At 36.9% G+C, this 24,502-nt stretch overlaps 5 protein-coding genes across 6 annotated transcripts; 1 reads left to right on the forward strand and 4 right to left on the reverse strand.

Annotated features, from left to right (window-relative positions):
* Window positions 1-2,037: 2,037 nt before the first annotated feature.
* Window positions 2,038-3,307, reverse strand: LOC147296858 (GATA zinc finger protein). The gene has a single exon (XM_086252777.1). It carries the CDS (start codon window positions 3,263-3,265, stop codon window positions 2,339-2,341), a length of 927 nt encoding a protein of 308 aa, XP_086108903.1. The 5' UTR covers window positions 3,266-3,307; the 3' UTR covers window positions 2,038-2,338.
* A 2,285-nt stretch (window positions 3,308-5,592) lies between these two features.
* Window positions 5,593-6,309, reverse strand: LOC147296859 (uncharacterized). The gene has a single exon (XM_086229711.1). The coding sequence runs from the start codon at window positions 6,227-6,229 to the stop codon at window positions 5,780-5,782; it is 450 nt and encodes a 149-aa protein (XP_086085837.1). The 5' UTR covers window positions 6,230-6,309; the 3' UTR covers window positions 5,593-5,779.
* Window positions 6,310-6,922: 613 nt separating this feature from the next.
* LOC147296860 (myosin heavy chain-like protein) lies at window positions 6,923-9,893 on the reverse strand. 2 transcript variants are annotated; one of them, XM_086229068.1, is made up of 9 exons: window positions 9,670-9,893; window positions 9,470-9,597; window positions 9,322-9,369; window positions 9,058-9,171; window positions 8,867-8,935; window positions 8,692-8,748; window positions 8,358-8,441; window positions 7,338-7,421; window positions 6,923-7,213 (listed from the first exon to the last, which is right to left on the reverse strand). In XM_086229068.1, the coding sequence occupies exons 1-9, from the start codon at window positions 9,845-9,847 to the stop codon at window positions 7,136-7,138; spliced, it is 840 nt and encodes a 279-aa protein (XP_086085194.1). In that variant the 5' UTR covers window positions 9,848-9,893; the 3' UTR covers window positions 6,923-7,135. The 2 variants fall into 2 exon arrangements, with proteins under 2 accessions (XP_086085194.1, XP_086085193.1); XM_086229067.1 differs by having other exon boundaries at window positions 8,358-8,495.
* Window positions 9,894-10,258: 365 nt separating this feature from the next.
* On the reverse strand, window positions 10,259-20,341 carry LOC147296861 (uncharacterized). The gene is made up of 22 exons (XM_086236196.1): window positions 19,578-20,341; window positions 19,376-19,490; window positions 19,044-19,144; window positions 18,338-18,429; window positions 17,768-17,903; window positions 17,565-17,633; window positions 17,306-17,407; window positions 17,007-17,105; window positions 16,458-16,568; window positions 15,862-16,068; window positions 15,376-15,483; window positions 14,879-14,974; window positions 14,705-14,761; window positions 13,348-13,494; window positions 13,195-13,254; window positions 12,965-13,069; window positions 12,464-12,625; window positions 12,233-12,306; window positions 11,668-11,791; window positions 11,149-11,237; window positions 10,834-10,951; window positions 10,259-10,744 (listed from the first exon to the last, which is right to left on the reverse strand). Exons 1-22 carry the CDS (start codon window positions 20,256-20,258, stop codon window positions 10,586-10,588), a joined length of 3,012 nt encoding a protein of 1,003 aa, XP_086092322.1. The 5' UTR covers window positions 20,259-20,341; the 3' UTR covers window positions 10,259-10,585.
* A 2,096-nt stretch (window positions 20,342-22,437) lies between these two features.
* Window positions 22,438-24,489, forward strand: LOC147296862 (uncharacterized). The gene is made up of 3 exons (XM_086230182.1): window positions 22,438-22,829; window positions 23,119-23,579; window positions 23,866-24,489. Exons 1-3 carry the CDS (start codon window positions 22,665-22,667, stop codon window positions 24,302-24,304), a joined length of 1,065 nt encoding a protein of 354 aa, XP_086086308.1. The 5' UTR covers window positions 22,438-22,664; the 3' UTR covers window positions 24,305-24,489.
* Window positions 24,490-24,502: the final 13 nt, after the last annotated feature.

Genomic DNA, 24,502 nt, shown 5'->3' on the forward strand with positions numbered 1-24,502 from the left:
CTGACAAAAAGGTACTAGCCATATTTTCCCTTTCTTCTTGTCAAATTGTTGTTATAGTGGGCTACATAATTGAGTAGCCAACCTCCTCTAGAATGTTTGGTATTTCTTTGAGCTTGAGCATCCAGAAGATAGGCCCATCTTTTTAGGACAAGCTATGGGCTTATATTTCAGTGGATCTCTGAAGCAACTGTTGGGTTTAGGGTTTAGAAGGAAAAGTTCATTAGGCTTATACCAACGGTGCTATGTTAACACATTGGCCCATTACCATCTTATTGTTTTTGATTGACGATTCTTCAACGAAAAGGATTCTGTAAGAAATTAATTAGTTATTTGCCCAAAAAACAAAAGAAATTAATTAGTTTATGTAAATTTGAGGCTTGCTTAGTAGCCAACCAGCCAACCCAAGCCACCCTCAGATCATCAACCAAGGTTGTTGTCTCATTGCATAGCACACCATTGAAGAGTTCATACTTCAAATTGAAGACAATGGTATCTGAAGCTAAGAAGTATACTTTTCCCTTTTTCCTCTGCTTTGTTTTACTGCTTGAGCAGGCATTCAGGCTTTTGTGTAAGTATGTGTTTATTTTACAGTAAGATGGTAGATTTAGTTGAGGATATAGACAGTGAGACACTATGATGAAACTGAAAATTTGATGTTGTGGGGGTAATACTTAACAGTAGTGGGTGGGGGTGATTATGAGTCCTATACATGCTTCTTCCACATTATTCCTTACTCCACCACCATCATCATGAGTGCTACAGCAATGATAGACTATAATTTGGGTCGTATAGTAGTACCCAATTGGGTGAAATGGGGCTTCTTATCCATAAAGACCCAGTACCTAAATTGCAAAATATCTTTTGCTGCTAGAGAACCCCTGTTACCCCTATCTGGTCCCAATTAATTGGGGTAGTTTATAATTAATGCTGCGTGCATGCGTTGCGTGGATGGATGAGGAAGATGGAGAGAAATTAAACATACTTGCTCAAATTTTGATGATAAGTCAAGGGAATGTAAAAATAAAAATAAAATATAAAAAAAAAAAGAGGAAATTTTTGGTGGGGTTTTAAAGCTCTTTGATTCCTAGCTAGTTTTTCCCTTTCTGCAATAGCTTTAAGACTTGACCAAAAATTGGGGGTCCCTATTAAGTGGTTAGTTTATAATGTAAATGCTTATTATTATACATGTATTGGGTGGGTGGATGTGTAAAACAGTGAAAGATGGTTAGAAGACACAGACTTCTCCAATTTTTATTGTTGACATATTCTTTGAAGTTTGAAAGCAACCCTGAGTCTACCATGTTTTTACCACATGGTTTTAGATCTACCATATATAGTTGTCAAAGGGCTTAGGTGAACGTAGGTGATGACCATGTCGTTAGCCAGGGTGGTGATCACCTACTACCTAGTACTGACCTCATCAAGATTTTGCCTCACACGAAGTAGTTCATTTCATTACCATCATTCAAATCAAGCAATTATTCGAGATTGTTTTCTTATTCTTTTTTCTTTTGCTGAACAAATTTTGGTGTTGAATCAGACTTACCCATTTGATATTGGGCTGCAAAATGAATGGTACTAATATTAAAAGTTGCAAGAATATATCAGACACTCTTTTTGAGTAACATGGTTGAAATTAGCATCTGCATACTTAGAAAAAAGTACATAAATATATCATAAAGTTAGGATAGATACAGTTTCTCTTATGACTATGGTTTTTTATAAGCTTTACATTTTCAATATAGCTGCAGTGTAAAATTCATCCTCTTGATTGTCAATTAAGCAGTTAGGTGTCTACTATCCTTTAGACACTTTGTTGAATTGACTACTTTGTTCCTTTAGACCTTGGCTTGAGAAACTTTATTGGCCTTCTTAAAGTATGCAAATCAACCACAAAGGACGGTCACAAATGCACACATACCACTTCCACCCTTCTCCTTTTTGCCCCTTCCATGTCTTACTGAAGTATGACTCTCATACTTCCCCATAATTAGTTATATAGGTGATTTTTTGCAGAAATATATAAGACCAAAAAACTTAGCAAATTAAAATGATCTTATATGAAGAAGCTAGATAATATACACTTTATTGGCTGTTTTATACTCCACAAACTTCAGCTTTTTCAAAGCATGAACATTATGCATTTATGCAAACACAGAGACAAGATACATAATCAAAAATACATTAGAGAAACATTTCATAAAAATCTATGTTTAGTTATGTTTTTCCGACATAATTATCATGATAAATATATCAAACAGCAAAGTGGTGGTGGTAGCCAAAACGTACAAATATCATCTTGTCCACTTAATTGTAGACCACACACAGCTCATGGGCCTCATGGCACAAACTGATCTTCACTCTCTTGGAACTCCTCCTCATTCTGGTACCCTTCCATGGAGTTATTAGACTCATAAGTGTTGTGGTTCACATTGTTGTTGCCAAAGTAACCCCTGTTGTTGTACCAGTTTCTTGAATCAACCACCTTCGAGTTTTCATACTGGTTTGGATTGTAGTTCTTCTCGCTGTTAACGTCGTAGAAATACTTTCCATTCTCCAAAAACCTTGTGTCACTCATGCCGTGCCTCTCATCAGCATTGTACTTGTTGGTGGCACCATTGTAGTAGTTGTTGCTGTTTTGGCTGGTTGGGGTGGTGTAGCTTCTCTGTGTCAGCCTTGTGCCACTAATGCCATTTTGACTGGTCTCATAGTTGTTCTCATTGTTGTAGTAGTTGTTGCTGTTTTGGCTGGTTGGGGTGGTGTAGCTTCTCTGTGTCAGCCTTGTGCCACTAATGCCATTTTGACTGGTCTCATAGTTGTTCTCATTGTTGTAGTAGTTGTTTCTGTTGGGGTTATAGTGGGTGTTGTATTTGTTGGGGTAGTTATAGGTGTGCTCCTTTTCGGACTCGGTTTCATATGGAAGGTTGTTGTTGGTAGTGAACTGTGCACCATATGTTGGAGTGGTGGTGTAGGGTGCACCATTGGTTGTGGTAGTGGTGGTGGTAGTGGGAGGCAACTGGCCAGACTCATGGCCATAGAGACCATATCCATTTTGGGTCTCTGGAATGAAGGTTGGCTCTGGCTCTGGCTCTTGCTTGTTCACAGTGCTCTCTTTGTTGGGGAGCTCTGTCTCTTTCACATTGTTGGTGTTGGTGTTGACATTGGTCACTTTGCTAAAGAACTGGCTGTCTCTAGCTTGACCTTGTTGAGAGAAGAGGACAGAAACCAGGAAGAGAAAAGAGAAAATTTTTGCAGCAGGAGCCATAGATGGCAAGTGAAAGATGTGCTGCTAGCTCTAGACTGTGGAGAGTATAGTACTGGAGAGAGTTACTGGTAGTCCAATCTTTATATAGAGGACCTTTTTCACTTTCTCACCCAATATTTCCACTCATTAGGTGCAAATGGGCCAGAAGGATTGGTGATGATTGTGGTCCCTTTTGACATATAGAACTTCAACAATGAGCACTTTGTGCCTGTTTCTAGTTAATTAGTTTTCATTACACATTGCTTTTTTCCCTTAGGTGCACTTCATGCAAATTGTCTCAGTGAGGAAATTAAACAACATAATTATCTGTTAATTTTATACTGAAAAGCCACTCATATCTGACTCTGGACTTGCTTTATAGTCTGATAAGCATTGCTAAAAAAACATCTAGCTTAATCATGCTTTGAATTTTCGTTTCTTCTAAGCAAGCCAAAAATATACCCTTAAATTAAATGAGGAATGTGAACTTTAATTGTGGGTGTTCATGATGTTCCCTAAAGTTGAGGGAAATATAAGGGCTATAGTCACAAAGATAATGTGGAAATTACATGGTGCAAAGCTGGGATGATCAGGACATTGACATCATTGACATAGCCGTGTAATTATGCGTGGATTGTGGAGTGGGTGGGGAATGCAGATAATATCATATCATATAGTGCAAACAGCATGTGCTCTCTGTGTTTGGTCTAATATGAGATGCATCTAAACTTTACTACAAAACAAGACTAAAGAGTAAAGAGTAATGTAGTTCAGCTCATTTACTGCTGTCCCTGCAATTTAACCCAGTCTTTTAGTGTTTCGGCTTCTGTTAGTTGGATTATTTAAGTTGTATAACTAAAAGTTGAAGTTATCCAGTATTATTATATCTGGTGCAAGTGTGCAACCATTCTTTGCTAGTAGATGGATACTTCATAAGTTCATAACTATCTCATTTAGTAGATGGGGTACAATTAGTGACCAGAGTACTAAAATGTATATGCAAACTACAACTACTGGGAGGTCTACTAAATTATTAAACTCTAACCAGAAAAAAGAGAAGAGAGTAAAGAAAATGTTGAAGGTTGTGGTTGCTCTTTCATTATAAAATGGTTATTTTCTTATTTATTCATTTAAATTTGGCCACATAAAGTAGCTAAATTACCTACTTTTGTTCCCCCTAAATCTAAATTACCTACTTGATTGTGCTATAGCTCAAGAGAAGGAAAGGCAGAAACAAAATGTCTCACTTCTCACTTAATTACATTACATTTGTACCCCCAAATCTTAGAACCTGAATAAGCTGTTCAAAGGAAAAAGAGAGGAAAGGTCAGAGAAGCTTCCAGGCCTGTACATGTGCCACTAGCTCCTGTCCCCCCACCAAAACCCCAAGCACTGTTTCTAGTGGTATCATAAAAGCCAAAAGAAAGAAAGAACAGGCACATAGTCACATACTATCATGAAGGTGATTTTGTAAAGCAAAAGCCTACTACCTTCCAATGGATTGGTCTTAAAGCAGTAAAACCTATGGAAAAAGCAGTCTGAGGTGAAAAATCTTACACAGAAATGTCTTTAATTAACTGATAGTTGATTTCACATTATGTAGGTTGTTTTTTGCATATATCCAGCTAAGTTTAAGAAAAAGACACATGAGTGTGTAGCTTGTATTTAGGGGCTAAGAACATTTACAAAAACAAATATTGAATATGGTGGTGTCTACATCCAAGACCCAAATTTCACATCAAGCTTTAATGCAGTCCTAGTGAGTAGTAAATGGCATTTGGTATTGAAGTTTGCATGTGGCAAGTGCTGTGTCAACTAATGTGGGAAATTAGAGACTTATTTCAAAGTGCATGACTGCATGTGCAGTAAGTCTTCAATGTTTTGGTATAGCAGTTGAGAATCAAAGCAACTGATTGATTGATACATACAACTACACAAAGGTGACCCTACAGTGGCCCTCTTTCTCTCTTCCTCCTTCCTCAATGGAAAATGGGGTTCACCCACCGGCAATCCGCAGACCCATCAACAAAACAAAATGCTTTTGTCAACGTTTCTCTTTGACAAAGCACCCAAAACTTTTTCTTTTTCTTTTCTTTTTCACTTTTTTTTTTCTTTTTCTTGAATTAAGTGAAATTTGTTGCGTGATTAGCGGAAGGATAGTTTATAGTTTCAGCCTTTCAAAGTGGAGTGTCTTTGGTGATCAGATTCTACTCCCTACTTCCCATTGTTTTTTTTTTTATTCTTTTTTTCTTTTTGTCCTTTCCTTTCAATGAGTAGTTCTAGGTTCGCATATTTTACTACGAAAATTCTACATATAAAAGTCAGCAAAAGATCTACAAATAATGATGTAAAAAACCAACAACAAATTTCTGTTAACCCAACATTAATAATACATCATATATCTGAAAAGGTTACTGATTTTAGCTGAAAGCTAATATAAACCCAATTCATTTATACATAACAAAAACATTAACAAAACATAGACCTCCCAGAGTCCCAGATACAAGAGTAGGATAGAATCATAGGGAACGACTTTTAAGGTAATGGGTTCCAAAGCAGAAGAGAAAACAACAACAGATTAGGAACCAAAATAGGAATCGCAGGATTAACCCCAAGTGGTTTTCTTCTGAGCCTCTTCCTAAAATACTCTTTCCTCTGCTCTTCACCCCACCGAGCTTCCTCTACTCCTCTTGCAAGGATCAATGGTGGGGGTTGGTGATATGGGCATTTGGACCTCCAAGAAGTCTCAGGGAGCCCAAATTTGGAGACCCTTTTGAGGAAGAGAGAGATGCCCCATTTCAGATGAAGAGAAGGGAAGGTTGTGGAGGGTTTGGTGCAGAGGACTGGTGGGTAGTCCCAGTTTAGATAGCATGGGATTTGGGTGGAGATGAAGAACTGAGAGTGGAGAGGTGGTGTGGTTGTGGGGTTGATTAGGATATGAGTTAAGGCATGGAGTCTTTGCTCCCATGTTGTGTCTTCTTCCATTCTTTCGTGCTTATCTCGCTCTGTCTGAACATGAGGTTGAGAAGAGCCAAAAGGGTGTACATATTTTACCAAGATAAAAATAAAGACGAGTGTTCATATGTTGGTAAAACTTAATTCCATTTTATTTGTAAACTATATAATCCATTTTAATCTATCTTAAGATTGAAATGCAATACATAATTTTTATAAAATTAAAAAAAAAATGATGAAATTTAACCACAAATTTTGATAAATTAGGTATGACGCATTGACGTGAAGATTGAAGAGTAGGAAAAATGTAGCATAATCACACATCTTTGGGCACACCGTGTACCCAACATAATTCATTTGAGACTTTGAATTACTTACAATTTCTGCAAGAACAATGAAGCACAAAAATCGACCAAATTAGATTAGGTTTTTATATAAAAAAAAATGTTAATCAATCAAACATATCAATATAAAGTCATCAAAATGGATCGCATTAAAGTAAATTTTATAAAATGTATCAGTTTGAGTGAATTGGATTAGGAAATGATCTATATGGCTTAGTAGTTTTTTCTTCAAGCTTTATATTTGGTTGGTTGTGGCTGGGATTTATAGCCTCATCTCCCCTGTAAATCTGTCAGCTTCAGAATGTTGTAACTGATGAAAGAATTTTGGTTCATGAGCTTCCTCTTGAACCAAAACTATGCAACAAAAATATGCAACAGATACTGTTAAAACTATAATACAAAGAGAATCTAAACTTTGATTCGTATTTGTAAAGTGGCTCATGTCACTCTCTTGCAGCCATTGATCAATTCGTCGAAACTCATGACTTGGCCCAAGATGGGTACTATCATTGATCCTGGAAACTATAGCTATCAAATTTACATCTGTTGGCAATTATTAAATTCTGGAGAAATTTCTTCCATTTACAGCTCGTTAAGGTTCTAGCTTCTGGAATTTTGGTACGAGCCACGACAAAGCACTCACTATTGGGAAGGCAATGAACGCAGTGGCCTGCAAATTAACAACTTTGAGTAAGGGCAATATCACAAGAAAATACTTAGATGTGAATGTACTTCTTTAGAAAAAGTTGTGTCAGCAAGAAAAAATATCAAAGAGGAAAACATTGACTACACACCAAAAGGAAAACCACTTCCTCCTCACTGGCAAGAACTGCAGTAAATTCATTCTTTTCCAATTTTTCTTTGATGAAATGTTGCAACTGCAAAAAGAAAAATATGGTTTTCACGAATTCATTAACAGAACAGAAGTGTCTAGTTAATGACTATGATTTATGAGATGGAAAGATGAAGCAAGTGTGATTTATTAACTTTATACAACCTAATATAAACGTACACACAATTGACGCACTGGGCAAGTAATAGCATGATAAAGACAAATCAGCATATGAGGGTGCACTGCAGAACAGAAGTTTGTAGTCAATGCCTAGGCTGTAAGGCCACTCCAAACCAGGCATGCGAAAAGGATGCAAAAGGGTGTGTGACTGTGGGTGTGCGTGTGTGCTTTAATTTGTATTTTTCAAATTGACTTTATATAACCTAATATAATACATTGCAAAGGAATAACAAAGACAAACCAATAGACAAGGGTGCTTGAACTGCCAGGACAAGGGCACACACAGCAAAGATGCCTTATACTTAACAAACCAATGCAGCAGTCCTCAACAATTTAGCCTAAGGATTGGTATGAGAGCCTGTTAAATGAGAATATTCTGGGTAATACAGTATCTAGTATGCAATTTCTCACCATTTCACAACTAATCATCTTAGAGGTACGAAGAGACCATCAAACTAATCAAAAGCCCTGATTTAGCATCACATTTACTTGATTCTCTCTGTAAATGATTGAAAGACAACATTCCACAATGTTTTATGGGCAATGTAGCACAAAGCTATATGGCTCAGCATTTTCAAGGTTTAAGTGAGATAAACATTTAGCAGATTGTGCCTTCAAGATTCTTGATATTACGAAAAAACTACAAAAAATTGGAAATGTTATGATATAAAAAGTGTATACAACCTCAATAAAGTGTATCACAGGAATGGCCTCAGGCTCCCAAGAAGTAAGAACATTGAAGAAATATTTTCTTTTTCCGACATCTGTCACATACTAATTACAAAAGATTTTTTGTACAGACCTCATGGTGAAACCTTTTAAATGCTGCAAAGGCTCTCTTTGACTGATGCAGAGCTCGAGAGAAATAGTTTGGCCCAAGCACCTTCTGCAGATGGTCATCAAAAAGGTGGTGGAGGTCATCAAAAAGGTTGTTGAAGAACTGCAAGCCATGAGATTTTATGAGCTAATGTGAGATTCTCTTTCGTAAAACAAAATAGATGTCAATTGTTGAGAAGACTTGATGCAGTCAGTGCCGACAGGATTTAAGTTCCAGCGACATTCACAAATATTCAGAATTTCATATTCTCATATAGACCAAATTTTCTGAACTACTGCTGTGAGGTATTTAATATTACCTTCAAGAATGTGCATCTTGTAGAGCTTACTTGCCTTCGGGCCCTCACAGTCCTCATCTAATTAAAATTAAAGAAAAAAACAAACAAAGAAAGAAACTATCAAATATTAGTGAATTAGAAACACTTATCAAATAAAGAATCTGAAGCTAGTTTCAAGTAGGAATGTAGGATATACTTGTGTAATATGAAGAGCCTGCTCGAGTCGCTGAATTTGAATCCATTGTTCTGTAACAATGTCAGCCATCTGAAATCAAAGCGAAAGAAGCCAATGGCAAAATTAACACACACTAACAACATCACAGTCAAAGATCATACACGGTACAAAAATAAAATAACAATATCAGATAGAGTGTATCGGTGTATGACCTTTTCAGCCTCAGAGGCAACCATTTCAAGTCTATCCTCAGCATCTTGTGCTTTAGACTCCAAAACATGAAGATCGAAGTTGAACTTCCTTGAATCGGCCCAGAGAAGCCGTACCTAAGCACATTCCAAAGCCTACTTCTCAAACTAGTTCGGCTTTCAAATATGCATCCAACAATGAACAATTTCTGCTACTTATTATTCACTGAAAATTGAAAAAAAAAAAAAAAAAAAGAAGATAAAAAGAAGAAGAAAAGAAGTATGAACCTCTTCTTCTAGAGCACGAAGCCGTTCATCATCAAGCAATGAGTCTCCCTGTGATACACAAATACAACTAACACTCATACAGTTTTTTTTTTTAATATTCGGTTAATTTAGAATAGTTGAAGATTTGAAGTTGAAGCTGAAAAGAAACCTTGAGAGAGGATAACACGGACTGCAAATGATGAATCTCCAGCGACATGTCGTCAATGCGCTTCTCGCGCTCTTCGATAGAAACGATTTTCTGATTCAGAATTTGAATGTTTTCCGCAAGAAGTGATTCTGCAAAACATAAAGAATAGCTAAGAAATCAAAGAAAAAGAAGAAAAGGAAAGAATTAAGTGGAAGTAATACCTAAGTGAGCGATCTTGAGCTTGAATTGGTGCAGCTCGCAGCTGGAGTAGTTGTCGTCGTTGTTGTTGTTGTGGTGAGCTGAAGCTGCTGAACATGCCGATTCCGAGAGAGCGAGGAGAGACGAGAAAAAGGCGGGAAATAGGAATAGGAATGGAATTCCAAGAATTTCCTTTCTCATTCTGTCCTTGCAGGAGCTGACTTGTGCCTGTGCTTCGCCATTTCAATCTCAGAATTTCATAGGGAAATCTTGTATCAAACGATAAAACGACGGCGTTTCCTCGTCCGTCCATCAAAATTTGAAATACAAAAATATTAACAAACAATTTAAATAAAATCCGTAATAAAAATATCAAAACGACATTATATATTTATATCTATATTAATAAGGGATAATAAAGAGGGGAAAATGCTCTTAAAACTTGAGATTTATAATCATGTTTATATAGCATTTTCCATAATTATAATTTTACTAATTATGAACACCAAATAATTAAATTAAGTAGAATGAGTTTAACGTCTCTTGGCAGTCCTAAGCATAAAAATTTAAAAAAGAAAAAAATGGACATTAAACTAATTGAGGTGTAAAATTTCAATTTTGTGTAACTGGAGAAGACATTCTCAGGAACAAGGTTGCATTATCGAACCATATCTTCAAGTACACGTCATCTCCTCCGACAGTCTGTATTATTATTAAGCGAACTGTAAACTAGCAATTACAGATTTAAATGATTTTCTATAAGCTATAGGCTATATATCGCCAATACATTTGGAATTCCAAAAGAAGTATATATACTGTATACAGCAGTAATAGTTGTCTCTATAGTCTATAGTGATGGAAAGGAGGCACAGCCGTATTATTAGAAAGCTTATTGACCATTGATTGAAATCTGTAAATGATCCTACGGCTACTAGTACGCTAGACATGAGAAGGGAATCTGCATGGTTCAATTCCCCAAGCCTCCTCAGCATACTCTCGGATTGTTCTATCACTGCTAAATCTCCCAGACCCGGCTGTGCTAAGGATGCTCATCCGAGTCCACTTCTTCGGATCCGCAAATGCTTGATCAGCAGCAGCCTGTAAATCCCATGCACAACAGTAAGTTAAGTTATAATGCAACACCAAAATGCAAACTTTGGGACTTCCAACAAAACAAAAATAATTACCTGGGCCTCTAAATAGCTTCCGAAATCAGCACCAAGCAGATAGAAGTCGTTACCCTCTACAGTATCACATAGAGACTTGAAATAGTCTTGAAAGCCAAAATAACCATCTCGGATCATCCTACACATAAAATAAATATCACAGCAGAATTAGAAACTCTGAGGAAACAGCCTGCTCAGAAAGCATCACACAGAATTGATTGCGGAAAATCTAGAGAAGTGGCATCCAATACATGCCATCTACAAAATCTAAAAATTCTTGACTGGTCACAAATCACCAACTGGCTAAATTGAGTGAAGGTGATTGTTATAGCATACCTTATAACACGGGCACATTTCAGTGGCAGTTCATCAAGTCCTTTCTCACGCAACATGGGAACTTCATGAACCTTTGCACCAAATAGAAACTGGAGAAAGCAAATTTTCAGACAATTATCTCTGCTATACTATCAACAGATATATTACCAATCTAAAAGCTCAAAATAGTGCCGATAAGCCATTGAAGGGTTTGTGTGAATAATGGAATGGTGGTTTTTACTCCCCCTCTCCCTTAAAACGGAGTTCCATCTAATAAAAAATAATATGGGCTCCGTGGATATATAGATGCCATGCTCTAGCAATTACCAAAAGCAAATCCCATTTGGTAAACAATACTCGACATCCCAATCAGCTAAACTGAATCCAGCTATATTAAGTTGGCTAGGTAAATCTCAGTCAGCCATTCCATTCTCACAAATGCTCATATTATTTTCAGTCACACGCCATCTATTATTAGAGGAAGTCAAAGACCAATTCATATCATAGTGATATCCTTGTATAACCTTATGAAAAAATTACCAGGTTGTCTGCCCCTATTTCTTCAACAATTTCAACTGTAGACCCATCTTCCGTAGCTAAGAGTAAACATCCATTCATAAGAAATTTCATACTGCCAGTTCCAGAAGCCTCATGTCCTGCGGTGCTGCACAGGAATCATCACATGTTATGCAACAGTATGTGCATGCTACATACTACATAGTTTCCGGAAAATAAAAACTTCGTGTGAATGACCATGCAAGAAATAACTAGTAAGGCATATGTACATGTACCCCCCCCCCCCCCCTTAACTTTAACACCACTAATGTTGGGGAATTTTATTTGATCAAAAACTTAATTGAAAAACATGATGAGATTGATAATAACCTAAGAACCAGCTTGTCGTCGGGCTATGGTTTCATACTTTACAGTATTCTAAAAGGAGCTTCACAGTTAAAGTAGGACTTGGCTAAGAAAAGTAATGTTAACATATCAAATCTGAAAAGTGCAATAAAATTTGAGCTAGGCCAAGAAACTCAAAATAGCTTTTTAAACAATTGTGTTTTGCAGGGGTCCATCAAATCTACAAGATGCATAGTTTACAAACCTTATGTGCTGAGAAAGGTCGGCCCCTGGTATTACCAATTCAGCAACAGATACATTATAATCAGGAATAAAAACCTAGAATAACAGAGAAATGACATTAAAATAACATATAACTGAAGCCATATATAGAGTGCAAGAACAGAGACTTTATTCTTATGCTAGTTCCTCTAAATAATTGTACAAAACAAGGACAGGAAGAACGCATGCAGAGGTACAGAATTCTTTCTCTTACCAACTTTAGAAGATCTCCGACATCAGTGTCATTATTTATTTTTTCTGATACAGCATGACAAAGTTTGATAATCTTTTTTGCAATTTCATAACCAGGAGCCGCTTTTCCTCCAATAATGCAGACACGAGGTACAACCTTGCTCCGTTGACTCTTCTCCATGTGCTGCAGCAAGAATTACTGGCAATTATTTAAGGAGGTAAAAGGAAAGAAGAAAGAACATGATATAAAACCCAATAAATGATAAGCATCTAATGGTACACAATTTACTGAGATCAGGCATGGTTCCAACACCATGTCAAATCTCATTGCAAAGTCAACATGTTACTGCCCACCAACATGGAAGCCAAAACTTTTAGGTTTACTGTGACAAGAAGATGAAATAAAGATGTACAATTTCTATAGGATGGTAAGATAACTCCTTTTAGAAGGTATCTGGTGCTTATTTGTTAATAAGTTCTAATACTATAGCATGGAATATTCACCCTAGAAAACCAGCTTCACCTTGATACAGTCATATCGATGGATAATGCCTAGTATATTAAGCAACTGTCTTTTGTACTCATGTATTCGCTTTGTCTGCACATCGAACATTGCATCTAAACTAACCTGCATAAAAAATTGATGCATAGTGAATGTAAGATCATAAGGAAGCTTCTATAGGACATACCTTCTAGACAAAAGAGGGAAAGAAAAAAGAACCGAATATAAATTCTAAGAACTTGCAGTCAAACCTTCACACCACTCATTGCTTCAATGTACTCAGCAAGCCTCATTTTGTTAACCTTCTTAACCTACAACATGAAATTATATACAATAAAGAAAGAGCCAGAACATAATATATTATTGGTTCCAAAGCAGATGCACAAATATCAAGCCTAGAGTACCATCATCCATTCTTGTTGAAAGTCAGCATCGTTTGCATATTCTTGCAAGCCAGTTAGAAGGTCAACATCACGAATCCAAGCTTCTGTTCCAAGCCATTTTGAGATAAGGGCACACAGGCTAGGATTACTCACCACAATCCAGCGACGCTGAGAAATCAAATTTCAGTACATTATCACATGTTCATGCATATAAACTGTATACCACTAATGATATCTAATTATCATATGCATATAAGCTGCATATCAACTGTATACCGACGCTGAGCAATATATGCATGTATATGTATGCATTTACATATGCATCAATAGAAAACCTATCAAAACAAGATGTAGATGTTGTGTTTTTTGTCTCGTCGGAAATTTCTGGAGGAAGCTACAGGTCTGGCCGAGAGCAATAGGGTGACTGGGCAGTGGGGTAGTTTGGTGTTTTCCTAGTGGGGTACGATTTTGGAAGACAAATAGGACTTGCGCAAGACTTTCCTAGTGTGGGAAGGAGTTCTAAAGGGTTTTCCTTGTGTACAAGAGAATATAATTAGCTAATAGGTAGATTACCTAATTCTATTAGGATAAGGAATCCATATTGTAATTGGTAAGTCTATGCTCTATAAATAGGCTGCTGCAAGTCTCATAGAAAATATAAGTATAGCTAGAGACTTCTAGGGAAGAAACTCAAAGGGGAGACTTGGGTTAGAGACTCAAGGGTGAGTGACTTCAAGGGAAGGGTTTTTCAAGAGGGAAAAACACAAGAGAGCTATTTGTGCAAGAGAGAAGAGAGTGGCTGCGAGTTGGGTAGTCTAGGGTTTCAATAAGTTCTTGTACTCTTATTCTATACATAGTGAAGCTGTGATTCTCTAAGGATCACACGGGGACGTAGGCAAAGTTTGCCAAACCTCGATAACAAATCTTGGTGTTATTTGTGTTTACTTTTGCTGCCATATTGTGTGTTGTTTGCTATATCTGTTTTAACTCTAGAATACATCAAGGACAAGATCACAGGGGGTGTTAATTCACTACAGTAGATTGTACAGGAATCCATGCTAAGTCACACTGTACCGAACTTCCAATTAAGTAGTCACCAACAGACAGCATTAGAGTCAAAATCTAATTAATAGATATTTAAGAAAGGCCGATGCATCCCAATCTAATTCTCAAATGAGGTAGTTGAAAAACTGAAACTCTGAGGAACACTTTGCCCCCTCAGCCCCATTTGATATTTAGAATAGCACAAACTACAAGGGCCATCAAAATCCATCTTCCGAATTGCATATTTCACCATTCTTCTTCAACCACATAAACAGAATAAAATAATCTAATGAAACTAGTATGCACTTTATAGAAGATACTATGAACTATATACCTGGGTAACACCATTTGTCTTGCATTGAAATTTCTCAGGCCACAGCTCATAAAAGTCCTGTGAAAGAGACAAGGTGTCAGATGGCCTAACTTAAGGTATTATAACAAGTTTGGGTATCTTGAACTTAGTCATAAGCCAAGGAGAAAAGGTAATAATGCAAGGAACACATATTACCTTGAATAATTTTGTTTTTAATAACTCTGAATGTACTTTGGAAACACCATTCACAGTATGGGAACAGACAATCGATAGGTTTGCCATTCGGATACTCTGTCAACTCAAATGGTAATTAATGGTCAAATTACAAATAAATTTTCACATCAAACCAACAAATGCTATAAAAACCTTAAGAATGTACTTTAAAAGGGAAAAAAAATCCAAAAACCCATATAAGTACAAAAGACTGACATGTACACATTTCCAAACCCCCATTCTTCTATCCTCTTCTTTTGTTTGTCATCATGTAAGAAAGGATTATGCATAGTATTACAGAAAGGGTTAATACGATTGCAAGAAAAAGCACAATGATGTAACGGATAGACTATAGAGCATACAAAAGACTACAGTAATATCAGACGCCAACCACAATGATAAGACCAGAATCATATATCTACCACAAGAACAAAATCATTTATACTATGAAGTAAAATATAAGATGCTTCTAGACGTACCTTTGCAGCACCTTCCTCAACAATTGACATCCGGGACAGCCGATTGTAATCTAAACCAATCCTCTTTTTCAACTCTTCCACAAAATTAAAGTTTATGTCATATATAATCTGGATCAATAAAAAACTTGTTACAATTACTTAAGTGAAAAAATAATCATTTCATAAAATACTAGTTATCGAGCAGATAATTATATAGAAAATTATAATTAGTTTATAAGCTTGCTTCTGGATCAAGGAAAGCATGGCAATCTGATGGAAAGATAACTCTAGGAGTAAAGATTAACTGTTTCATGAATTCATTAAACATTTCCAAAGCCTAGCATACAACTCATCTTGTCATAATTTTGTAATATATATATATATATATAACTTTTCAGGTAAATGGATTAAAGATAATGTTATTGGAGAATGAGAATGCAAATGTCTTCAGAAACCCTAACAATAAAATGCAATTTTCATGTCAAAAAATAGTCTTTAGAAACACACTTTTAAATGGCGTGGGAGAAGACTGCCCAGTAAATCAACAGGGATTTTCTCCAACCCTTCGGCTATTACTGCATGTATTGTGAAAGAAAACATTTTGCAAACAATGTCCCATGCTTTATTCCAACCCAAATGCTCTTCATCAACAAGCACTCTCATGACCTCAACTATCGCAAGAGATGGGTGAGTATCATTCAGCTGCAGAGCAACCTAATTAAGACAAGGAAAAATGAGCCAAAAGAAAAAAGGAAAAACAGAAAAAGCAAACCTGAATGACTGAATTAAAAGGGAGGGAGAATTTCCAATATGCCAAAAGACAAAAAAAATAAATAATAATGATCCCTTAGTCCACTGTAGCTAAAACAGCAATGTCAAAATGATCATTAAAGAACACTTGCATCATGAAATAAGCCAGAAAATTGGGTTGTAAACATGAATAGATTGAGAACTAAAAATATGAATCAGAATGAGCTTAACTTCAAGCAAAAATCATCATCTTGTTATCAATAATTTCATGTAGCAAGAACATTTGCGAGTAATAAAACATTTTTCCCGTACAGCTCAACATATGATCAAACACATATTACTGAGATTCAAACCTTCTCTGGAAATTCATCAAAATTACTGTGATCATCTTTAAACCTCCGAATTATGTCTTGTATGGATGCTGAGACAAAGAAATATTGTTGTTTTAACCGCAGTTCCTTCCCCTGTAAGACAGAATAAACTCAAAAGGAATTATTTCTATACAGTAAGCAACAATAGAGTGAGAATGTACAGGAGTCATCCACTTGGAAAAGAGAGCTGGGTAGCTGAGCTAATGACTTTCTTCCAAACTCAGAGACCATATTATTATGTTGATAAACTGTCTCGGCATGTACAAAACCCCTAAGTTTGAGTATTCAATTTGCCTGGCCAAAAAAAAAATCTATCCATAGAATTTTTATACAGAATGACCAGACATTATTATGTTGATAAACTGTCTTGGCATGTACAAAACCTTAATGGTAAGCATTATGGAAAATATTCATCTCATTGAAGTAGCCAGTTTCTGCAAGAACAGATCATCTTCTGATACAAGACAATATATTTTTAAAATACATTATAATTATACAATAAATGACCAAATTAAGAAGAGACAAGCAAACCTGATGAGAACGGTCATCAGGGTACAAAACACTACTTATAGTTTCTGCTTTCTGTCTACTAACAACAGCATTGATGTAATCTCCAGTATTATAAGATTCCTGCATAAGAGGAAATATTGCACAGGAAAATTAGTTTCACCTAAAATTTATAGGAGGAAAGAGATGGATTCTATTGAAACTTGAAAAAAAAATGGAGGAGAGAATACTGTAGTACTCTTTCATTTGGGATTTCCGTGAGATACTGATTATGAAAGATGCATTCTGGAATTGCATAACATTAAATATTAGTAAAAGATTACCATATCATGTTGATCACTTGGTTTTCCAGCCCATAAGCGGAGAGTAAGGGTATTCCTTGTTCCATAACCAGGTATAGGATTATCATAAGCCACAGCTTCTACCTAGCAGTGTGGAGACAAACCACTAAGCTGAAATAACCAATTATATTCATAACGTTTAAAAGTTGCAAACCATCTTGCATATATAAACTAAACAATATCAAAGGATTTGCTTGAAGGAGTACAGCCTTAAATAATGCGACAGAGTTTATTGCCTTACCACTTCTCCAGGGTTCCAAACGTTACATTTTTCTCCATTCAAAACTTCCTCTTCAACGACCCCATAGAACTTATCCACGGAAATAATAATAAGAAAAATTATCAAAATTTTTTGAAGCTTTAGTAGGGAATATAATGGATATCAAGAAAATATTAAATGAGAAATAAACAATTAACCAACAAAGGATGATAGTCGTTACAGACCTTCACTGGATATGTTACATGAACCCGCTCTGTCTCCCAAGGATTTCCAAAGTTCAACCAGTAATCTGGTTGTTCATGTTGGAAGCCATCAAGTATAACCTGGCGGAATAATCCATATTCGTAGCGTAGCCCATAACTACAAATTGAAGATGCAACATCACCAAATACCTCCTATGTAAGAAATTGTTGGTAAAAACTAGTTCCACAATAAAAAGGTTGTGAATTTTCATGTTGAATAATACGTTCAGTTCTCAAAGCCATTGAGCATGCAACATGTGATAAGTGAGGCACATAAAAACACTTCCTATGGGACCACTGGCTTCTTGGGTTCACCAGACAGTGTTTCTATTCTAATTTATGAAGTGCAAAGAATCATGGCTGCTGCATTTCTTTATCAAATGGGAATAACAGGCTATACAATAGAGATAACCCTCCCTTCCCTAGACTTCCAGTCTTAGAGGAGGAAGATACCACAGAGCTGAAAGGGCTAGTCATCCTATTGTTAGAGACAGAACTTAGATAGGGTATTGCTAATTAAATTATTATATGCTAATCAAAGAGTCGACATACCCCCATGCAGGATAGTCCAAAGTTGCCATAGAATCCAATTGACAAGCTGAAAGACGCGCTAGGCCACCATTACCAAGGGCAGCATCTCCTTCCTTGAAACATCACGAAAATAACTTATACAAGAAAAAATAAATGCCCATCTATTTTAAAACTAAAGTCTATATGCTATTGATATACATGAATGAAAAGAACCTATATATGTTTCCAATTGGAGCTAGAGTAAATATTTTCTCCCTTTTAATAAATATGTGATATGCCCAAGCCATCATTAGCAGTTGCATATGTAAATTTTTTGTTAAATAAATTATGATGTATCCTGTATTGATGCCAAAACCACAAATTAGAGATCATAATGGGGGAATAACACCAAAGATAGCATAGCAACTCCAACAACTATTTTTATGTTGCTCCCACTTAGACAGAGGGAATAGTGGTGGCAAGTATGGGGTTCAGCCCTTCAAATAAATCATCCCCCAACACCCTCACACAAATTATAATTTTAGTCAATATATAAATTAAGGGGATCAGCCTTATAACTCTAGAGGAAAGGGAAGTATATCATTTTCCTAGTCCACCCATTTTATTAAGAAATAAAATAGGGAATAAAGAAATAAAGAAAAACTCACTGCATTAATTTTTCCAAATACGGAAGAAAATTGAATAGAATTTTTTTCCAAAAGAAGAAAAAAAGGGTTCCCATGCTAACCTGCTCTGCCAAAACTTCCAAATCAAAGCCAAGCTGGCTTAAAGCATCTGCATATTGATCCCGGATGCCAAGGTTGATGACACTATTCGACAAGGAACGACCTGACATTGGAAAAACATATATCGTTTCAGCAGCAAGGCAGCAACTACATCAAAGAAATATATACAACACTTGAATTGGGAACTCATGGAAAACTACCAGTCAAATCACTGGAAGATCAACTTAATGGGTATCAATAAATTAGTCTACGGAGGCTTATGATTAAGAGACAGTAACATCACCAAAAGTGCATAGAATGTATATAAACAACTCCATTAGAAGTACATAAATACCCATAAGAAACTCAAGCGAGAGGAAGTATACGCGCTTAGGGTCTTTCTTCTTGAAGTAAAGTTGAGTATCAAGAGAACGTTCAATCAACCGGTCTCTTACACTAAGTGCTAGAGCCTACAAAAAGTATCAAAACGAAATGACAACTTTTTCCCGCCAAAATTGAGGAGCGAAAACAAACTTTACATTGTGATGAGAAATTACCTGATAAGCCTCAAAATCATCAAAACTAAAGCGGGACCTGGCAACGGTGTACTCAACGTGGTGAAGAATATCCTTCTGAAGGCTAATTGGGTCATTTTTCAAGAACCCGTCCATGAGCTGGAACATCCTCTCAGCCTTAGCATTGCCCTCCCCCGAGCCCAAGTCCAAGCCCAGGCCCGGCCTGCGAACCACAATGCCTGTCGCGGTGGGACCCACCGAGACCGAGCCAGCGCCTTCGATGGCGTCCGTAAGGGCCTTCTTGATCCTATCGAGGCTCTCCTGATCGCCGATTTTCTGGCCGTTGGAATCGGTGACGAAGAACCGCTTGACGAAGTGGTCGCCCTCGAACTCGACGGTGGCCTTGTCGACGCAGAGGCCGAGGACGTTGAAGACGCGGGTGATGACCCCGAGGAGGCCGATGCGGTTGCGGGCTCGGATCACGAATTGCGTGGCGGACGGGTCGGACTCGGAGTTATCTACGGTGACGGAGGACATGGCGGAGGGAGGTTGGGCGGCGGAAGCGCGTAGCGGTTTGGTGGCATGATTGGAGGCGTAGAAGATGGACGGTGGAGGTGAGTTTCGAGAAGTAGAGGGAAATGGTGGGAACAGAGAGGTGGAAGATGAGAATGCGAGCTTTGATTCGTCATTGATGGTGAGAAAGCGTGATGGTAGCGTAGACATTGTAGAATGTGAGAATTGAGAGTGAGAGCTTTGGTCTCGACTCTCTAGAGGTTGAAGGAGGAGCTTTGACTGCCAATACTGTGAGTCCGTGACTTACTGCCCGCGGGAGTAGGAAAAAGGGCATCAACTAACTGTTTTTGCTTTTAATTTTTAAAATCAGTTATTATTGAGTATTACGTAATTAAGAAATTTAAATTAGTGCTAGGCAAACCAAAACAAACCCTAAAATTTGGGATCTCATTTTCAATGTCATTTTTAGATAAAATAATCCTTTCTATGATAATTAGAAAAATAACATTTTCTGAAATTGACCGGAGCATAGTACTTCTCACAAAAACACTAACAAATAACAACTAAGATTATTTAGTCACAGTCTTATTTGAATTCGAAAGAAAATGATTATGTGTGATCATAACTGTAAACGTCATAATAATGAAGTATTATAAATTTAACTGAATTTTAAGGTGTTACTCTACGTGGAAGAGAGGTGCTACTCCACGTGAAGAAAGTTTTATTGACACTCGCTTTACACCACACTTTTTCAAGTTTTAGAAACTTAGTAATGAGAAAATAATTGTATTCTCATGCTTGGTAAGGTAAGTAAGCATGAGAAATTTTTTCATTTCACATGAAAATCGGATGCCTCCAAAAGGAAAAAAAATGAATCTTTTCTCTAAGCCTGAGTTTTGTTTTCCCTTCTTATGAGAAAACATTAATTACACTTTCTCAAGACAATTATATCCTTTTAAAAATGTACAAATATCAACTTTATGCAAGAAAATTGTTAATATTTGTTATTTATTATTTATAATAAATAAAAGTATAATTGAAAAATTGAACAATTTTTATTTTCTATTATTACACAAATCAAATAAGGAAATCAATTTCAGAAATCACTAACTCTTTATGATGTTGAGAGTTTCATAGATTGATTAAACAAAAAGTAATGTTAGACCATACTGAATTACCGATACACCACCACATTGATTAATTATATAATATAATAGTTAAATCACTAAATTGATATTATGAGCTAGAGAAGAACTTACAGGATGCCACCTGCTATCCCATCCCCCTCTCTCTTTTTTTTTCTTTAAGTTATTTTCTATGAGCTAATATAACGAGAAAGGTGATTAAAATGAATCTTGGATCTGATGAAGGGATGAGTGATGTAGTGGAACGTGGATACATGCAGAGAGGGACATTACTTTGCTTTTTGGCAAAAGGCATGGAGGACAACAGGAACCACGCCCTCTAACGTCCACCGTGGCGTCCTCCAGAGTCAAGTGAGTCACGACTCACAAGTCCCAAAACACAAGTACGACACAGAAGCAGACACGTGTCGTTTGTTGAGCCTGCAGAAGAACTGCCACCGTGTTATACATCTTTTCCGCTATGCGTGGGCTGGGCAGCTCTTTTTACTCCTACTTGGGTTTCCAACTTGGGCCTGCCTTTTAAACATAGTGTTCCCGTCCAGAAAAAGAATGCCTGTAAGTTGTATCCATACATTATATCCCTTCAACTTTCTTTTTTCCCTTAAAAGTTCTTGTTTTTATCATTAAATATAAATTATAAAATATTTATATACCGAAAAATTTATAAAAGTTATTTACAATTGTTTTTTTTGGTCGAACAAGTTATTTACAATGTAACTAGACTAGTGTTATTTATATCTATAATATTAAAAAAAATTTAAATTTGAGTCTCCATTTTTCATATTAAAACAAACAAAAATTGACAACCTCAGTGTAGATAAAGTAAAGTATACAAATGAGGGAGAAATAGAAAAAAGGGTGTCGATTGACCTCCATAGCTTAGAAATAACTTGTTTATCTTTGTTCTTGAGGATGTGGTATCACATAGAAAGAAAGCGTGAGAGAGTCTGAGAGAGGTGATGCCACGTCCCCAAATAACAGGGATAAGCAAGTCCCTCTCCCATAGCTTTGGTTAGCAATAAATAAACAAAAACAGAAAAAAGATGATATGAGAGTAGGTGACGACAACCGACAGATGAAGAGGAGATGAGAAGATGGGAATTTTTGTTAATTATAAACCAATAGAAAATTGGGTGTGTCATTATTCCTCTAGAAAATTTTATGTGCCACGTGACTATTTACAAATCACAACGGTATAAAACCGGAATATTGGTGTAGATGTGGATACACAGTAAAGTAGTAAACTCTATCTGGAAACTTCCACAACATTCTCGTTCTCTCTACAAAATCGCTCTGTTCATGAAAGAATCTGGCTACCAGCCCAATAAGAGCACCGCATGAGAATTCATTTCCAACAGACCCATTAGAAATTTTCAAGTATATAGAGCCTTCAAGTTTAACACCACCATTTCCAGCAGCAGAATAAAGATTCAAGAAAGAAATTAACAAAGAGAAAGAAGAAGAAGAAGGTATGGGTGTGGATTACTACAAGATTTTGCAGGTTGACAAGAACGCTAAAGATGAGGATTTGAAGAAAGCTTATCGAAAGCTCGCCATGAAATGGCACCCTGACAAGAACCCCAACAACAAGAAAGAAGCTGAGGCCAATTTCAAAAAGATCTCCGAGGCCTATGAGGTTGGTCATCCTTATCTCTCATAGCATTCATTCACTGCAAAGACTGTTCTTTCAATCTACCAATAAAATATTTGTCATCTGGGTTTTGGGTTTTTCACGATTACCCACTAAAGAAAATCCCACAAGCTCCTCACTTTGTTTTTTCTGCCTTTTTCCCTGTTTCTATGTCATCCCACATGTTAAATTACCCATATTTAAATCTAAAAATCCCTTCCTTGAATGACAGCAAGATTCAATTTTTTCATATAGTAATGCTAGAATCTGATCCCCTGTGTGTTTGACTTGGTAGGTTCTGAGTGATCCCCAGAAAAGAGCAATTTACGATCAATACGGTGAAGAGGGGCTAAAAGGCCAAGTGCCACCCCCAGGAACTGGGGGGCCTGAAGGTGCTACTTTCTTCCAAACTGGGGATGGTCAATCTCGTGGTTCTTTCTTCTTCAACCCCAGAAACGCCGACGACATTTTTGCTGAGATTTTTGGGTTCTCGAGCCCAATGGGTGGAATGGGAGGTGGAATGGGAGGTGGACTAGGTGGCGGTGTTGGTAGTGGCATGAGGGGTGCAAGATCACAGTTTGGTGGAATGGGGTTTGGGGATGACATATTTACTTCATTTGGAGAAGCCCGGCCGATGAGTCAGGGTCCACGAAAAGCTACTCCCATAGAGAACACCTTGCCCTGTAGCCTTGAGGAGCTCTATAAGGGAACTACCAAGAAGATGAAGATATCCAGAGAAATTGCAGATGCAAGTGGGTAAGTCTTATTTAACTCAATTTATAAATTGTATTGTTACTTTTGCCTTTGTTTCTTGCATCTTAAGTTGGTAATGTTAGTTTGATTTCAATGTCATTATAAATTAGGATGGTGGCTATGATGATGATGATGGTATAGTATTGGTGACATTGGGGTAAAGACATCATAGCCAGCTCTGAATTGCTGTAGTTGCTGTCATTGCTAGGAACATGAATATTGTCACCTAGGTTGTTTAATTTCGATTCATTTTTCTGGTTCATTGACACCTATTTATCATGTTATGCAGAAAGACCATGCCAGTGCAGGAAATCCTAACCATTGAAATCAAGCCTGGCTGGAAAAAGGGAACAAAGATCACCTTCCCAGAGAAAGGGAATGAGCAAGCAAATATAGTTCCTGCAGACCTCGTCTTCATAATTGATGAGAAGCCACACAACACATTCACAAGGGATGGGAATGACCTGGTTGTCACACTGAAGATCTCGCTCGCAGAAGCTCTCACAGGCTACACTGTCCATCTCACCACACTAGATGGAAGGACCCTCACCATCCCCATCAACAATGTCATTCATCCAAACTATGAGGAGATAGTCCCCAAGGAGGGTATGCCCATACCAAAAGATCCCTCCAAGAGGGGCAACCTTAGGGTCAAATTCAATGTCAAGTTTCCAACCAGGTTAACTTCTGAACAAAAGGCCGGAATTAAGAAACTTTTGGCGCCTTAGATTTGGTTGTTACCCAAAATGTGCTATGGGAATCTGGGACTGTGTGAATATTTTTTTTGAGATGGCATGGATTTGTATAATTAGTTTGTCTTTGTAAGGTTGAAACATTTGTTTGTCCAGAAAAGTTATATCGAGCAAATTCTAGCTCTAAGAGAGTAGCAAATAAAATTTTAGAGTGAAAAAAAAATAAAATTTGAT

Source organism: Dryas octopetala, chromosome 1 (assembly GCF_963921425.1).
Source record: "Dryas octopetala chromosome 1, drDryOcto1.1, whole genome shotgun sequence".
Taxonomy (NCBI): domain Eukaryota; kingdom Viridiplantae; phylum Streptophyta; class Magnoliopsida; order Rosales; family Rosaceae; genus Dryas; species Dryas octopetala.

Coding starts and splice junctions, on each gene's coding strand:
- LOC147296861 (XM_086236196.1), bottom strand. CDS start 20,258: ATGTCTACGCTACCATCACGCTTTCTCACCATCAATGACGAATCAAAG. Junction 17,408..17,564: donor TTTGGAACCCTGGAGAAGTG/GTAAGGCAATAA, acceptor CCACACTGCTAG/GTAGAAGCTGTGGCTTATGA. Junction 14,975..15,375: donor TTGAGGAAGGTGCTGCAAAG/GTACGTCTAGAA, acceptor TTGAGTTGACAG/AGTATCCGAATGGCAAACCT.
- LOC147296859 (XM_086229711.1), bottom strand. CDS start 6,229: ATGGAAGAAGACACAACATGGGAGCAAAGACTCCATGCCTTAACTCAT.
- LOC147296860 (XM_086229067.1), bottom strand. CDS start 9,847: ATGAGAAAGGAAATTCTTGGAATTCCATTCCTATTCCTATTTCCCGCC. Junction 9,172..9,321: donor TTCGTGCTCTAGAAGAAGAG/GTTCATACTTCT, acceptor GAATGTGCTTAG/GTACGGCTTCTCTGGGCCGA. Junction 8,749..8,866: donor AGGCTCTTCATATTACACAA/GTATATCCTACA, acceptor AATTTTAATTAG/ATGAGGACTGTGAGGGCCCG.
- LOC147296858 (XM_086252777.1), bottom strand. CDS start 3,265: ATGGCTCCTGCTGCAAAAATTTTCTCTTTTCTCTTCCTGGTTTCTGTC.
- LOC147296862 (XM_086230182.1), top strand. CDS start 22,665: ATGGGTGTGGATTACTACAAGATTTTGCAGGTTGACAAGAACGCTAAA. Junction 22,830..23,118: donor AGATCTCCGAGGCCTATGAG/GTTGGTCATCCT, acceptor TTGACTTGGTAG/GTTCTGAGTGATCCCCAGAA. Junction 23,580..23,865: donor GAAATTGCAGATGCAAGTGG/GTAAGTCTTATT, acceptor CATGTTATGCAG/AAAGACCATGCCAGTGCAGG.